General features: G+C 47.6%; 1 protein-coding gene across 3 annotated transcripts in view; it reads left to right on the plus strand.

Moving 5' to 3' along the window:
* The window catches only part of LOC8042160 (protein Aster-B), a 121,786-nt gene that overhangs the window by 24,675 nt on the left and 79,691 nt on the right, over window positions 1-17,420 (plus strand). Inside the window, exon 2 of one of the 3 annotated variants that reach the window (XM_040502836.2) lies at window positions 6,115-6,252. The exons of the other annotated variants lie outside the window; for them this stretch is intronic. Coding sequence (XP_040358770.1) covers window positions 6,115-6,252 — 138 coding nt within the window. The remainder of the gene's footprint in view (window positions 1-6,114; window positions 6,253-17,420) is intronic. 3 annotated transcript variants of the gene reach the window in all.

Genomic DNA, 17,420 nt, shown 5'->3' on the forward strand with positions numbered 1-17,420 from the left:
AATACTAATAACAGTAATAACAACAACAATAATAATAATAGTAATAATAATACCGGGAAGTAAACTTTGGTGCTGAAATTTCGAGAAAAGCTCTGATGATCGCGTTTTTGTGGCAACACTGTCGCGCGGTGTATAGTGCATATTCACGACTTGTAGTTTCCTTCACCCGTTTGCTGTCGAACGGCGTATGCGCAAAGGCATCGGTCTTCGGAAAACGGGGTTGTGCGCATGCGCAGCACCGGTACGCGGATCTGTAGTCCGTAAATCAAAGGTACAAAGGTTCACACAGAGCTGGTTCGCACCCACTTGCGTTTGGTTGCGGCCGAGTGCGTTGTGCAGCTACGCACTCGCGCCGTCTATCGAATAGCCCTGCACACTCGCGATTTGCCTATATTCCACTTTTATTTTTGTTGCGCATTATTTTTTTATGGAGGGCTGATAAAGCGTTTGTCTACGTTATAAACGATTGTTGATCAAAGATCAACGTACATTTGATCTTCCAAATACTGTTTGTTGTTTTGTAGTTTATTTAGGAGGCGAAGAAAAAAGGGGGGGAGCCAGGACTCCAGTTAAATGCAGTTCCGAGGCTACCTCATAGACAGCGCCAGCCCTTCAGTTTGTTATGACTGAGTTCGTTCTCTCGTAGTAGGCGAAAACTATAGGAGCTCAAAGCTGCACAACGCGCTCTATCGCAACCAAACGCATCTTGCCCTGCTAGTCTTTTTTTTTTCCTTCTTTGTATCCCAGTGTGCTTACCTGTTCGTCCGCTATCGCACGTGACCCGCGACCGGTGAGATCCCGGGCTTGTTTCGCTCGGTATCTGCGATCAGCAAAGGGTCGCGTGGTTTTATCGCCTCCGGTGCCCGACCGTGCGTGGCCCCGTCGCTCATCCGTCCCCGCGCGGAGGAAGGAGATTTTCGGCACCGTCTCGCGCGCGCTGGCCGCTTGTAAACGAACACGCACGTGGCTCGTCCTTATACAGAAACAGTATGCTCCGCCATTGCAGCCTTAGCAATCTCCAGTACATGACGGAACTGCTCTATCCGGCGTCCGGTGGTCTAAAGAAGTGAGTTGGAATCTGCTCGTATTTTATAGAGAGTCGGGAGTTACTGACAGGGGGAGAACGGCGGTGCGTGTCTTTCGAGCGGCCGGCTTCCAGCGCGCGCTCCGTGCCTTCGGCCGTGCTTTGGCTGCGCGCGCACGCTCGAGGTGCACGAGACGCCGAAGCATTGTCGAAGCTAGGAAGGCTAGGCGGGACGACCTCCTCCCTGCCCTTCTCACCTTGTCTCCACCTTGGCCAAGGTGGAGTGGCGTAGTGAAATAAGTGTTTATTATGGAAGAATGGGTTTCAGCCCTTTGTCTGTGTGCGTCTACTTTCACGCACAACACTCGGAGAGCCAATCAGCGCAACGTACGGAGGCAGCTCAGCGAATGACAATGCCGAAACATATGTTTAGACCAAAAAACGCAGTCTGAGTTGTGACATAAAGCAATGCAAAACGTCACGCTTGCATTGCATAATGTCACAACTCAGACTGCGTTTTTTTGGTCTAAACGTGTGTTTCGGCATTGTCATTCGCTGAACTGCCTCCGTACGTTGCGCTGATTGGCTCTCCGAGTGTTGTGCGTGGAAGTAGACGCACAGACTTTTTTTAGAGTGTATTCCCTAGGTTCACGGGGGAGAGGGAGGAGGGTTAGGTATACGCGTTTCAGTGCTCCTTCCGGACGTAACGCTAGCCACAGCGTTGATATTTTCAAGAAAGTGCGTTTAGGTTTTACTCGATCCCCGCGCTTGCCCGTGAATGAAGTGCTGCACTTTCGTTTTATCTGGGGCCCCTCGAAACTCGAAGCAAAACATAAATTTTCTAGTGGAAGAAAATTCGATTGGTCGTTGTGAAGGGCGTGGAAAATTGGGAGATTCACCAAGTTTCTTAACATGCCCAAATTACGTAAAAAAAAAAAAAAAAAGAAAAAGAAAAGCAGGTTGCTTTGTGGTGTGGTTACGGGGAGGTATAGCGAAACAGGGGACTCACGTTCATATTATACTTCTGTGCGCGAATAAATGTTTAAAAAAATTGAAGCACACGTTCTTGCATCTTACAGTTATGTGCGAACGCATCAAACATCGTGCCACAAACTAAACACACACTCACAAAAAAAAAAAAAACGAAAAAAAAAAACCGGACGTCAGTGTTGCGTGGTTTGCCAAATTCCTTTAAATACTTCGCTTTGGAAGACACGCGCCTCGTGCGTCGGTGCCCTTGCCACTAGTCCTAAACAAATATACTTTAAGCTAAGGTACCCAGAAATCCGTTTCCACTTAGGCAAGAACAAATAACCTTTGTGCGAAGGCAAGAACAAATAACCTCCGTGCGAAAGCAAGAACAAATAACCTCCGTGAATTTTCTTGAAATCAGTTTATAACCTGTTCATTTTTTTAACACTTTATACGCTAATGGCTGTCTCCTATCAGTTTCCTGTACCGCACTTTAGGTAACGCAAGAGCGTTATACCAAAATTTACCAGTCTAAAAAACACCGCAGAAAGCGCGGCAGCTCTCGGTTTGGGGGAGTCTCCGGTTGTGACATAATTAGATGCTGAACCAACCAACTTGCGCCAACAGTGCTTCTTTTCTTCTCTTTTCTTTTTCGCTCTTGACATACAAGAACAATGCCAGAGATACAAAATGACATAAGGTGATAAAAATGTCAGCCAAGCTTGTATTGTGGACTTAAAAGATTCCCATTGTCAGAAGCGGTTCGATACGTGAAATCCACTCAAGCACGGAACTGCCAGCAGTGCGTGACGACGTTTTAAGCTAGCTTTTCCCGCATGGAGTTTGAACTGCGCCGGCAGCACTCGAGGTACAAGCTAGTTGGAAATGACGTCGCAAGAGGCGAGGGCGTAGGAAATAAGCGCAGGCTTCCGAGGAAGCGGGGAGACGCAAAAAAGGCGGAAACAATTGCTGGGGTGTGCGATGGCATGAGACCCGAACTGCCGCTAGAGCTCAGCCTCGCTGGGGCTTTCTTTCAGGGACTCTACACAGGGCGATGTTCGCGCCGTCGAGGCACTAAATGGCTACCCAGTCCATCCGTGCAACATCGTCGCGAAGCAACATACAATGCGCCGAGAAACCGGCGTCCGGTATGCGGCTCTCGCATTCGAACGCGTTCGACGAGTGCAGTGGAGACAAAGGGCAGCCAGCTTTAGGTCTACCCACTAATCAACCGAATCAGAAATCGGCGTTCTGACGTCCCTCTCATCTCCTCTTCTCCCTCACTTTTTAAATAATAGAACAAAAACAAAACATCAGCATATATGGTACCCGCTCACACTGTTTACTAGCAAACGGCACCCGTGGACGCTGAGCAGACTCAGTAGTTTTGTCGTTAAAATATAGCTCACTGCTACCTTCCAGTCGTGCTTCTTGTTTATAAACAAGACGCTCTTTTGTATGCGACTCCAATGTTTACAAATGGACAGCCCAGAGCGCAATCTCCGCTTTCCGTTTTCGTCGCCGTCATGCGCCGAAGGTTGAAAATGGCTCCGGCGTGCAAACATCAATCAGGGAACCAAACACCCCCCCCCCCCCCCCCCCCCTCTCTTCTTTTTTTTTTCTTCTTTTCTTTTCTGCAACTTATTTTAAATTTTTACGATTTTACGGTCTGTCCAATTTCTCAACTGCGCATTCGGCAGACGATGTCCTAATGGAGCGTGTTTGTTGACAAATAAATATTCCCTCCTTCGTAATGGTTTTGTATAGGACGGGACACTCGTAAGAACTTTAGGAGATTTCATTGCCTCAAAGAGTGCTCTCTGTCCATCGGCGGAAGTTGGCGGTTGCTTCACGACTCCCTGTGCACACTTCGCTGTCTTTACGCGAGTGTTTGACCTTGAAGAACAAATTGCAGGCAGTGTCTGCGATGCTCCTTAAAAGGCGCGGCCCTCGTGGCCCCTTTGTTTCCCTTAAAATAGGGAACCGCGTATACGAGTTTATCATGTCGAGACGACCAACAAGAGCTCAGACGACTTCTACAACTATACTTTCAGTTTCCAAGAGTGAAAGAAATGTCCCCAACGAAAGGCTTCTTCCCAGCGGGGCTTCTTTGCTTGGAATCGCGTTGTATCGTGAAACTATACTACAGCTTATTTTTGCAGTCTGTCTCGTTACTCCTCGGACCAACGTCGTAGAGCGTATACGCTGTTTGTCGAGCTTTGTTTAAAAATAAATAGGAGATATCTGACTACGCGAGGCTGATATGAGCTGGATTGTGTGCTGGACCCGTTCCTTTGGACGTCCAAAGAACACGGAGAGAGTAAACGAGGATATTATTTTCATTTTATCAAGGTTTTGTGGAAGAGCATTGCGGCATCGATAGGCAAAGTTCGCGCGTGGCCGCAGATGCGCCGTTGCAACTTGTTTCCTCTGTCAAGCATGTTCGGTGGCGTTTTCTCCTGGAAATTGCGAAAGTCACGACTCGTCGAGTGGTCAGTCTGTTTTCACAACTTTTGTTTGCGAGAATGTGTGTAACAGTCGCGTTCTCTTCGAAGAAAAATACATTCTTGAGAGTTCCCAGCACGAAACTTTCCAATTACTGAAAACGAAACCTTGCGTTGTTGTTGCTTTTTTTTTTTTTTCTACTTTTTTCTACTTCTACTGACCGTTGATAAGCAAGCACGTTTGCCCACGGGGACTGCGGGATCTGCGCATTCTCCGTAACGACCACGGCGCGGCGCTACCAGAAACATCAGTTGGTGTAGGTAAGGGTTTAGAAAGTTACGATGGGGAATGTATTGGACAATCGGGCCTTCTGAAGCAGCTAAATGTTTTAGAGGATTCAGTCCCTGCTTCATTTTAACCAAGTCAGGCTTGAACAGCGCGTAGCTCGGGAGACTTCGCTTTAGTTTTCCAAGGTACTCGCCATCTGACGGAGGCTTATCGCGGAGAAGGCGCCGTGTGACCGAGATTTCGGTTGCACGTGATAAGAACCCCAGGTGATCGAAATGAGCCCACAGTCCTGCAAGAGGGCGTGCCAGATGCCTTTCGTTGGTTTTACGCGCAAAACACAATTTTCTTGTAATCAGTTTAGTTTTAGTTAAAATAAAATTATAGGCTTTCCCTGAATTCGTTTGGATCTGTTTCCCTTCGTATCCCCGGAAGCGTCGTGGACGGCACCTTGCAACGCGTGCAACGTTCAACACTCGCACATTGCTTGCAACTTTGGTTGCTGCAAGCATCCGTATTGTCTGGGATTCCTTGTAGTCGCCGCACACCTATTTGCCTCGGATGTCTTCTCGCAGTTGTCTCTAACACTTGACACCTATTGCCCTAGCGCTTTTCAGACATTTTTCTTCTTGCCTTGTCCGCCTGACTATCTTTAGATGGCAAAATGATAGTCACTACCATAGAAATCGGAAAAATGACTGTCTAGCTTTTTTTTTTAATAAAAGAAAAAAAAACAACAAGAAATTCCTTCAATCAGTTTTCCGCTATCATAGTATCGCTGTCGTTCCTGACTGATTGCAATGTCGGGAAAAAAAAAAAGTTAGGTTCCTCCTGGAACGTTGCTAATTCCCCCCTTCTTTTCTTGCCTTGTCTTGTCATGAAGGTGCATCTTAGATTAGCTTTATGTTATCAAGACGTACGTGTTTCAAAAGCCAAAATTCTAGCCAAAACCATCGCTTCTTCCTTCGCAACAAAACCTTGTGAGAACTACTTCGTGCAGCGCATGAGTAATGCGCAATGTGATAACGAAGATAGTTTCTCCAGTAAAAATGCATACCGTAGAACCCCTAACAAACGCTTACCCCCAATGATCGCCCACCTCGTATGTTTTTTTCTTTTATCCCAACACCGGGGAAGGGCGCTCATTCGGGTTTTACTGTGGTGAGAGGGGAAAACGCCCAACACAACATTTAGATCTCTCTACTCGGCATTGGATGGAAGGGGGCCGCATTGGAGTCTATTTCTCGACCGTTTTTATTTATTTTTTTTTTCTTTTGCGTTTTTCTGTGGAGGATGGATGATCGCTGGAGGGGATGGGAGCACGGAATCGTAGGGTCCCGGGCGGAGCGCGGTTTCGGGGGGCTGACACTGTGGCCTGCCTTGCCCAGTGTGTCCGAGGACCCTGGGTCGGCGTTCCGGGCTGCAGCGCGGTCCCCGGCCACCGAGCCTGGCCCCGGTCCTCCCGGCGGCGGTCGAAGCCCCCCCGGCGCCAAGCAGCCCGGGCTCAGGTCCCGTCGCCGCAAGAAGTGAGTGCCGCCCGCACGCACTGCTGAGCTCGCTGGCACCCCTGCATCACCCACCCACTCGGATGTGACACCCTCCTCCTCCCTCCTTTTATAACCATCCATCCCTGGAAAGCCCCGGAACATTTGAACATTTTATTGCCGTTCTCAGAGCCTGGAAATCGTTCCGTTTGGGAAAGCTCGATGAATGGATGGATGGCTGAATGCGTACGACTGAACCCTTCAAATCGGACGGCGGCTCGCGCCACCTATAGCTATATTACCAATTTGTGGACCCCTGTTGGCGGTTTCGAATGCGCATGGCTGTCGAACGATGTTTCGCTCTTCTAAAAATGGATTCTGGCCGAAGCAACGAGTGACAATCATTTACGTCGTGAAGCCCGGCTCTCTTTCTGAAAAAGGAGTGCAAATGGCAGAATGCAGGACATTTAAAATATCACTAAAGAAATGAAAGCCGTTTATGACTCCCTGTAACGCCGAATTAGAGCGCAGCTCTTGAGGAGGAGGAGGAGGGGGAAGGGTACTGAGGGTCACGTGTTCTCGGGGGGGGGGGGGGGGGGGTCACGTGGCCTGGGGAGGCGTGACCTTGGGGGGGCCTTGGGGGTGGGGTCACGTGACCTCACGGTTACGCCGACGCCGCTCAAGCCGGAAACGGGCGCCTAAGAGCTGCGCTTTAAAAAATAATATTAAATGAATATGGTAACTATAGAATTCGCCTCAATATTTGAGTGAGGCACATGCATATTTCGAACGAGCGGCGGCCCTTCTTGACATTTGTCGTGCAGTGGCATTTTTTTTTTTTTTTTTTCCCTTCGGGAACGGTCGCTTTAAAAATTTCGGGGTTCGCGATCTTGAAAAAAATATTCGCGTGTCATTGCCTTAAAATACATTTTTCGGCAATCTGCGAGCTTATGTTTGCAGAGAGGTTGCTAATCTCCTTTTCTCCGGGTGCAGCTTATGCTAAGTTTCTCGCCGTCTTCCAAAATGCTAAAAAAAAAAAAAGAGACGATCGACGATAAGGTAGCATATATCCGGGACGTTATTAGCTGAGGCATTCAGCTCCTCAGATATTATTTAAATAAAGTATTATGCTTCCAAATTGTATACATAAATAAATCTGTATTGCGCCGCCAGCCAGTATCTGTATTGCACCGCAGCTAAAGCAGCACGCCTACCCTGAGCGACCGTAAATTGCTCAGTCCACGTTTCCACAAGCGGGTCACTTCCCAGAAAGCCGATTGGAGAACAGTATTTGGCACTCGCGTTAAAAAATAACTAAAACTCCCCCTTTTATTTTTTTATTTCTTGTTCTTTTTTGCAAGTAGCGTTAAGTGCGCTAAAGCAAGAAATGAGCTGTCAAGGCTACATCTTATTCTTCCAGCACTTGCTCGCGGATAGTGATTGACGGACTGGCCGCATGTACGTGCGCGAAATGCAAAGTGCGTATGTATCGAGGGTCTGTAGAAAGAGCACTCCTCTCTCCAAGCCTCACGTGCAGTCTTCGGCACGCGGCTGATCCGATGGTTGGCGATGTGGACGTGCTTCCGCTAAGATATGCAGACCGCGCTGTGCGCTGGAGCAACCCTTGTGTTGCTTTCTCGTGCATCGACTAGATTGCGGCTTGAATAATCTCATGGAGCTCCCCTCCAACCCTCATTCTTCGTACCGCCTCCCCTTTACCGACGCTGCACGTCCCTGGACAACACCATAACGTCAGTACTCGCTACAACAGCGCCGACGCAGACGGTGCAACTGGATTCTAGTCCTAGCTGATCCAGCGCTGCTTTCAGTCTGGGCCATAGTGTGACGGCGTTGGACTCTGAGTGCAAAGACCTTGTCTATGGTCTCTGATATTGCCCTGCCTGCAGCCGCTTCTATTAGTATATGGTCTCATAAATTTAATAGTGTAGTCGCCCGTTTGGGCTCGCAGACGAACCTATAGGTGTGCTGCGCGCTTCCTTCAGCGTTTCTCGTGGGCATCGCGCGCGGTGAGCGAGGAGGCCTTAGGCACCCTCAGGAATATCGAAGAGGGAATGTTCCAAGACAGTGTGTTCGATGTCCCGTGCCCCTCTACCCAGTTTCTACTCATGGCCTGGCGGATAGCTGCTCGTCATCCCGTCCGGCAAGTTGATCAGTTTTGTCTTCAATTTCCCATGCCGTCGGCCAGGTGGCAAGGGGGCTGGAGACGGTTGCTTTGCCGTACCAAGCTTTATTTATCTGTGGTTCGATGCGAACGCATGTTGCTTGATTTCGAATGGCTGATAAAGGCGACTGCGGACTCACAACGGGTTCCGCTGACAAAGGGGTTCGGTGCAGCGTTATCGAAGACGCCCGCGTGGATGCGGAAACCGTTTCTCTTGTGGCAAACGAAGCATTTTGCGTATGGCTGTGCCTTCGATGGTGTTGCGCGCCGTATGTGGCATAGTGTGTCTGGCCTTCAATGAGAGCGTTTCCGAAATTCGACCTCGCCACTCCGATTACTACCATCATCCGAGTGTCTGTATCTGTGACGTGCTGACGGTGGCCTTCTGGTGGTTAATGAAGGATGTATTTATAACAGGAAGTCTTTGCATTCCGATGCAACGCATGAATCGAATAAAAGTACTGCGTCAGCGTTCATTGCGGACTCGTGTCCAGCCAATGAAGAGTTTTCGTAGACTGTTTTCCCCACTCCGCTACGCTCTCCGCAACTAAGACGCCGCTAGTGCGCATGCGCGCTGCTGGCCTTGACTGCAGAGTTCCGGATCTCGTAGCGGGGTGCGGAGAGCGTTGCGGGACGTAAGAAACGATGTATGAAAACACCCTATTCAGTTGGCACACGCTCGGCCCACAGGGTACCTTGATGGGGTCTTCAGGAATTTATTCAGGTCAGCGCTTAGTGTAGACCGGTAGGGTCCTTTATTATTATTATTTTTTTTTTCAATATTGAAACTGGAACGAGTTAAGAAAGAACTGTACGACGAAGAACATATTCCCCTCTGCCCTTGACGTATGTAAGTGATGCGGCCGGGGGAAATATATGTTTACCCGCAATGCCGTGACGAAAGGTAGACTGATATTTCAGTGGGACTGGATGTTCCATCGAACGTGTTTTATCGAACGCCTTTTCATCGAAACCGTATAATCGAGTACCGTTTTATCGGAAAGCCATTTGAAATAGCGGTAGAGAGTTTTCTGGCACTTGAAGGCCGACCAACAAGCAGAAAGAAAGAAGCTCTCCCTCAATTCCTTCGTTCCATTTGAGAAAAGGGGAGACCCTCCTCCTCTCTACCGGGAGTAGTTCAGAGATACGCTCTTGTGTGGAGAGGCGGGGAAAAGTGGGCGAGTGGGGAATGGAGAGAATGAAACTGGGAACCGGTTTTTTCCCCGGTAGAAGACGATTCTGTATATGTCGGACTTTAAAAACAAATTAACGTATAATTTACGTTTTAGTTGCCTGAGAGACCGTAAGTGGATTAGAGGAAATAAAACAGCTGCCCCAACCGCAATTGCCTATTTTCATTCTTAATAATCGAATTCCTAATTAATGGAAGTACGCGTTTAATTCTGCTATAATTGAGAACGACAGACGCTTGGCAGTCACGGTGGAGGACATGCCGCAGCTTATATGGCTATGTGAAATCGTAGCTGAATTTGAAATTACCTCGTTCAGATGGCAGCAATCCTCACACTCAAGTGGGTAAAAAGATAGGTCTTCAAAAGTCGAAATTTATGACGAAAGGTCAGCAAACCTAACCCCGAATGCCGTTGTTGTTGTTGTTTTCTGCCGAGGGCTTGTAGCGGCCATCCATCTGTAATGGGGATGCAATGGTCGACAATTTAAGCGATACACGTGGGTATACTTTGTTCCCCTGAGCGTATTGAACATAATAGACTCGGACATCTCCACGCATGGACGCCGGCGTTTGACATCCGAGCGCGTTTGAAGAGTGAGCAGAGACAAAAGCAGCCATGGCATTACGTCTGCCCATTAATCATTCCGGTCGGCGTTCAGACGTCCCCATGCGCTCCCGTCTCCTCCTCGCCCTCAGTTTCTTGCCGCATAAACAAGTCAGCACTGTACGTGCTCGCACCGGGAAGCGTCAGTGCGCATGTGCTTTCAAAAACATTAAAAAAAAAATAAACAAGAGATTAAAAAAAAGAAAGTTGTCACTATCCTGCAACGTCAGGGACTACGGCGCGTCAGACATGCGCCCCGCGAAGGCTGACGGTAGCTTGTCCATCGCGCTGAATCGGGCACATTCGTATGTGCATTGTAGACTCTCCGAGCTGAGTTTACCTCACACTAAATTAAAACTATAAAATGAACCATGCGTGATTGTATGGGACCATTTTGTAGGCGCTCTCTGGGGAAGCTTCCTCCTGAGCACACGGACGCTCTTAGACGCCGCAGACACTGCAGTTAGTCGGAGTTACACGGCTGACCAGACTGCGCTTAGCCCATTAACCATAGTTTGCGTAAACTGAATTTTTCAATCAATGATTATTCGATAAAATTAAGATTTTGTTCCCATATCCTGATATATGCTGCGTCGAGCCGTGACTAATATTCACTTCTTCAGCCACATCATCGATGGTGACACGCCGGTTCCCGTGTATGAGCCGTTCCGCAGCAGAGATTGCGTCCGGCGTCGTTGAAGTGTGAGCCCGGCAGGAGCGAGGTGCGTCTGTCAAACTCGTAAACTTGCCCAAGCGACACAAATGCGTCTCCGTACTGCTTCAGCATCCAGCTATGAATATCCGCAAGCTTTTCGCCCTCTGCTGCCAAAAATCGGATAACCAAACGCTGCTCCTCCCTGGTGCATGGTAACAAGGAGGCGGCCATTTTGAAAATGCTGTGGTCACGTGACATTTACCATCAAGTCGCCAGGCCGGCGTGCACAGCTGCTTCTTGTAGTAGAGGTCAAAACATATTTGCAGCGCAGCAGTCTATCACTTGATTTGATATTCTCACGGCTGAATTGCGGTTATCTTTTTTTTACCCTGCCTCGTATTTGTCCTTTGTCCCTCTTGTTCCCCTTCTCCAGGGATTATTATCGTCATTCTTGTCCAGCTTGCTGGCACCTTTGCATTCATTGCCTACATCATTATAATCTTAAAATGTAGGCCGTTCACCCTTGTTGGTGTTAGACTGGTGGCAGCTGATAAAACCCGTTTGCTCTTCTGACGTCTAACTCCTGGTCAGCACCGTTGGTAGAGCGCTTCCCTAGAAATGGAGAGGTCCCTGGTTTGATACCAGGACCAGGCGAATTTTTTTCGGTCGTGCACCAGTCACCTAGCTGTGTTTTGATATATGTGTTTGTCCTTTGTCCCCCTTGTTCCCCTTCTCTTGGGAATATTATCGTCATTCTTGTCCATCTCACTTGCACCTTTGCATGAATTGCATTATCAACACTCATGGGTAAGTTACTTTTAAAAAGTAATTCGTTACCGTTAGTTACTTTCAGAAAAAAGTAGCGAAGTTACCGTTACAGTTACCGCAACGAAAGAGTGACTCGTTACAATTACAGTTACTTTCAAAAAGTAACGACGTTACTTTTCAGTTACTTTTCTATAACACAAAAAGTAAGGAAAAACTAGTGTTTGAAAGAAAAAATATAGACACGAATCAGTCGGGCTTCCACCATAGCGGTTAATTCAAACTTAATAATTTAGCTAGAAAATTAGTCAATAGTATGAAAAGAATAAAGACCAAAATTCAACTGGATGTGTTTTCTCATGATTTGAACACGAAGACTTGTCGGAGTACTCCTTGTTGCAAAGTTTGCATACTGCGGTCAAATAGTTAGCAACCACCTTCACCACAAAAGAATACTCTCTGTACGCCGGCCATGCTAGTTCTTTGTTCTCCTCAACATCCCTATCCTTGATAGCACTAGCACATCGCTGGCTCGTTGACGGTTGCGCTGGATTCATAGACTTCTTTGATATATTTCAGTTTGTACCCGGCAAACCAGAAACAAACCCTGCGCAAACAGCAGTAAATTTTGCCTCCACCGTTGAAACCACGCCGGAGTAGTGGCGCAAATCAATATACGAGACATGCACAGTGCGGAGCAGTAGCGCTAATTAAAATACGAAACATACGAAGTTCCCTCCGCGTGTATTGTTGTTTCACGGTTGATTCACCCAATTAAAAAGCGTGCGCAGAAAAAAAAAAAAAAAAAAAAAAAACGCAACAGAGATAGTGCTCTAATATACTAAGATGTAAGTGTTCAGTCACAAAGTACAAGCAAGTGCATTAAGATAACTACATTCTTCTTTTTTTCATCAAATCTACACGTGGCTATATTCGGATAGTGACTCGCGAGAAAGAACGTATTCTCAAGTTTGTGCAAGGCCAACTGACACTCGAAATGTCGGAACAGACAATTTGGAAAGTGCAAGGAATAGTTAGATTATACTCGTTCAATGATATATTAATCACAAAGAACTGAAAAGTAACGACAAAAGTAACGTCGTTACTTTTATCGTTACCTCAGAAAAAGTAATAGAACTATAGTTACAAGTTACATTCTTAAAAAGTAACTCGTAACAGTTACAAGTTACCGAAAAAGTAACGAAGTTACAGTAACGCGTTACTACTCAACACTGATTATCAAGTACTTGGGTTGCGCGTATGCCCTGGATGTCGAACAAATCCTTCTCCACGTTCTACTTTCTTGCACAAAAACACCGATAAACCCTAATTGTGTTTTTTTTTGTTTTTTTTTAAAAATACAGTAAATTTGGCACCGGAAAACATTGAACCCAGGGAAAAAATAAACCCCGAAAGTACACCCCCGAATTCCCAGGAAAATGAACCCCGAAAACACGGAAGCCCATTTATGAATGAGCATCAGTCGATAATAAAGATTAGTTAGAGCCGCATGGAGAAAAAGGCGCGATCGATTGTAACTGTGCAAGAAAGCACGCGGATAATTTGGGGGACTGTATATACCACGCGACTGCTTGCGTAAACACGTCCCTGGCGCCCTCTCTCTTTCAGTTTAGACGTATGGTAGTGCCGTTCACCAACTATATTAATGAATAGCTCGGTGTCCCGGACGAACATCGTGCATACTGACTCTTTTGAAGACACCTTTCTGCGAGGGAAACGAACCGCCGTCGTCTTGTTCGTGCTCTGACTGCGCGTGATGCCGCTCAGTGCATCATTGGATTGAGACTGCTGAAACAATTTTCTTACATGAATTCGGGACACACTCTATTAGTGGTTTACTTGAACTTTGCACAGGCACTCGCCCGAGGGAACCGTTTTGTACAGTTGGTTCATTGAGTATGCAAGCGCAACGCCGGGACACCTTAGGAATTTAGAGGTTACGCCGAAAACTTCGAATCTCTTTTGTTCATATTGCAATCTCGCGGATTAAACCGAAATCTAGCCAGTCTGAAAACTGACGCGGGAAAAAAAAACGAAGAGTCGTAGAACCGCGTATACAGATGGACATACAGTTTAAAGTAGAGCATGCTTATATATGAGCTGAAATATGCATAGTATTTACGGACAACCTGAAAGTGCCATCGAAGACAATTTTCAGAATGTATTTGTTCGAGCTGCCAGACTTGAGCATTTCCGGGAAGCTGTTGAAATCATATCGTTGCCTTTATGCTCTGCCACACTGCATACTCCTGCAGCTCTAGACACAGACGGCGTGGCCTTCCCTCCGGCGTTATTGCGTCTGTCGGTCTTTTGCGGTAAAATATCGAAATGTCTACTTTCTGCGCTCTTAAACACGTGTTACCAAATCGTTTGTCTCGAGAATATTGACAGGTTTTTTTTTATTTATTTTCCGAGTCTGTAACGGAACGTACGTCTGGCGTTCCGGAAGACGAATGATCTCCATTGCATGTGACGGCTGGTTCGAAGAGACTTGCCTCGTCGCTCAACGTCCAACGCAGTTCCAAGGTTCCCTCGGAGCTCGCGTTCGTTACGGGGCAAAGAATGAAACACAATGGCACGCGGGGACCATCGCCGTCCGCGGAACAGATATCCGGTACCTGGAATATTTGCGGCGTCGTAGTAACAAGCTTATTTGCGAACAATGCGTTTCGCATCGGATCGTCTTCCCCCGGGGACATTTTCATGTTCTGAGAGCTAAAATAAATAAACAATAAATATTGTCTCTCTACCCGCCACCACAAAAAAAAAAAAGAAAAAAAAAGACATTGGGTTTTGTAATTTGGCTGCGAAGACATGGACAGCTAACAACAACAAAAAAAAATGAAAGGATTTTTTTTTTATTAGTGCGCGTTTTTGGATCTTTCGTGGTTTACCGTTGCCAATACGGTCTGCTGACAGAATGAGAAAGGCAGACGCTGAAACGTTGTCGAAGGGAGGAAGCTCGCGCTCGAGGCGGGACAACCGAATGACCTCCCTTCCGTTCTAATGCTGTCAGTCGCTTTCATAATCGCTGCATATGTTGCAGGGGCGGATCTAGAACTCCGTTTTGGGGGGGAGGGGGGGGGCGGAAAATTGGTAAGTATACTATTCTCCCATTCTTTCGTGTGGACCGGGGCGTCCACCCATGTCAAATTGCACTCCGAGAAGGGGGGAGGGGGGATGTCGACCTTGTTTGGGGGGGGGAGAGGGGCTGCCCCCGTCGCCCCCCCCCCCCCCCCCCCCCCCCCCCCCCCCCCCGAATCCGCCCCTGATATGTTGGGACGCATCATCTGAATCGTATGCTTCTGTCTTCTGAAACAATAGGTCATAACGCGGTTCGCTTCGAAATGGCGGTGAAACGACCAAAATATGTAGTCGGCGAGCACGGAAATATGCCCATGCATGGGAGAGTTTCTGGTGGCATCAGAGCGCAGCTGTACGCGCAGCTGTATAAACATCCCGCTTGCTGTTTCGTGAGTTAATTGCGCGTTATTTTTGCTAGCGCCTTTTTACCATAAAAAAAAAAAAAGGAGAGAGAGAGAGAGAGAGACAGTTGGGGCTATGACATGTATGCATCGTTGGCTGATACAGTTGGATCATTCGCTCACGAAAAATCCAATCCGTATTCCGGTTATACTTTCCCGCCATTTTGATTCCTAGATACGGTAAGGTAAGCTACAAACTGTCTGCACCGCTGAATGTGCTCCTATCTTGTTAGTTTTGTTTCTGCGCTGCAGGTGACAAGTTTGTTTTCACAGTAGTTACCGTATTTTGTTTTGTGTATTCTCCGCCGTATCATTCTTATTATTAATAGCGTTTGACCAGTGTGAACTGTTGTATTGTATCCGTCAGGCGCAAAAGGTGATGCAGAGGACCACAGCGTTGAGCGTTTTACATCAGAAAGTGGTGACACGGCAAACTACGTTCAAACTTTTTTTTTTTCTACTTGAAATGTTTTCATCGATGATGTGCTTTGATGAGTGGACCAATGATGAGTGAGGGAGGTCGAGCCCCCGTGCCCCTCCCGTCTCGGGATTCGTCGATCGTAAGTGAAGTATTTCTTGCCTTGGGGGGGTTACGATGCAGTGTGGGGCGCACGGTCGCTACCGTGCGCTCCGCGCTGCATTGGGAGGCGTCTTGCGCCACCTAGCCAAAGTTTTTATTACAACTAATCTCAGATTATATATATATATATGTATGTATGTATGTATGTATGTATGTATGTATGTGTGTGTGTGTGTGTGTGTGTGTGTGTGTGTGTGTGTGTGTGTGTGTGTGTGTGTGTGTGTGTGTGTGTGTGTGTGTGTGTGTGTGTGTGTGTGTGTGTGTGTGTGTGTGTGTGTGTGTGTGTGTGTGTGTGTGTGTGTGTGTGTGTGTGTGTGTGTGTGTGTGTGTGTGTGTGTGTGTGTGTGTGTGTGTGTGTGTGTGTGTGTGTGTGTGTGTGTGTGTGTGTGTGTGTGTGTGTGTGTGTGTGTGTGTGTGTGTGTGTGTGTGTGTGTGTGTGTGTGTGTGTGTGTGTGTGTGTGTGTGTGTGTGTGTGTGTGTGTGTGTGTGTGTGTGTGTGTGTGTGTGTGTGTGTGTGTGTGTGTGTGTGTGTGTGTGTGTGTGTGTGTGTGTGTGTGTGTGTGTGTGTGTGTGTGTGTGTGTGTGTGTGTGTGTGTGTGTGTGTGTGTGTGTGTGTGTGTGTGTGTGTGTGTGTGTGTGTGTGTAACACTAAGGTTAAGTTTTTAACGCTATATCTTTAAATTCGGTATTAATGGAGTATTGTAAATAATCCTATATCGGGGCTAAGCATGGAGCATTCATTTATCATTCTCCTCATCCGAAAGTGGACATTGACATCAAAGCACGCTTCAGAGACATTCATCGCGCTCAATGACCTTGGACGCGATGATTGACAGCTCTTCTGACCAACCACTAGCCACAAATATTCCCCTAGTGGAGGCCATGTGTTTAACAAGTACCCTCCAGTCACAAATTCTAGATAGGATGTATTCACGTATTTCATTTCAGCATGCAGGAGTTTAAATTTGCGATTCTTCGTAACTGAAATGGCAACGCACGTGACGTGGTCGTCACGGCGACATGCAGAACGCACCCGTCGCGACCGCGGCCACGACGGAGTGAGCAGTAAAAACTGCGGATTCGGCTCCGTGGAAGTTTTGACCCGAACCCCGAAGGCGCTCCCCACATTCGCAGTGTCTCATGTTTCAGGAGATTTTTTCTCGTCGATGTCACCTTTCCTAGCTCAGTAAACGCACGCAGCACTGCTCTACGCGAATCCTTCACGGTCATCACATCACATCACATTCTTACTTCTCAACGTAATCACGAAGGGAATATGCGCCGCTGACGGCGCTCCACCCCGGCAGGCAACGAACGTCACCCAGCGGTAAAGACGTGACTTTTAGAAACGGGGAGCTCGCTCCTGTCGAGATTTGCGTCGAAAAGCTCCGACGGCGAAAATCTGAAACAGTGGCACGGGGATTAAGTGCGCACCATCAAAGTGGCGAATACGGTACCTGTGCTCTCGCAGCGCCAAAACGAGCAGGCGCTTGCGATGTACCTCGTCGCGCGCCATAGTAAAGTCGACCCGGTGCCGTGCTATTCTTGGTCCCGGGAGGATTACTTAGTATTCGAAGCGCGGGGGATGGCGAGAGCACAGTTGAATGTCGTTACCGAGAACTTCACAAGACGAAACCGCGTCCGGCGTTGTGCAAGGAAGGCTACGTTCTCATTTCGTCTGCTTCCGACATAGGCGCGCTGTCGTCTGCTCCGTCGTCTTCGCTTC

This window comes from Ixodes scapularis, unplaced genomic scaffold (assembly GCF_016920785.2).
Source record: "Ixodes scapularis isolate PalLabHiFi unplaced genomic scaffold, ASM1692078v2 PGA_scaffold0__279_contigs__length_252992795, whole genome shotgun sequence".
NCBI classification, from domain to species: domain Eukaryota; kingdom Metazoa; phylum Arthropoda; class Arachnida; order Ixodida; family Ixodidae; genus Ixodes; species Ixodes scapularis.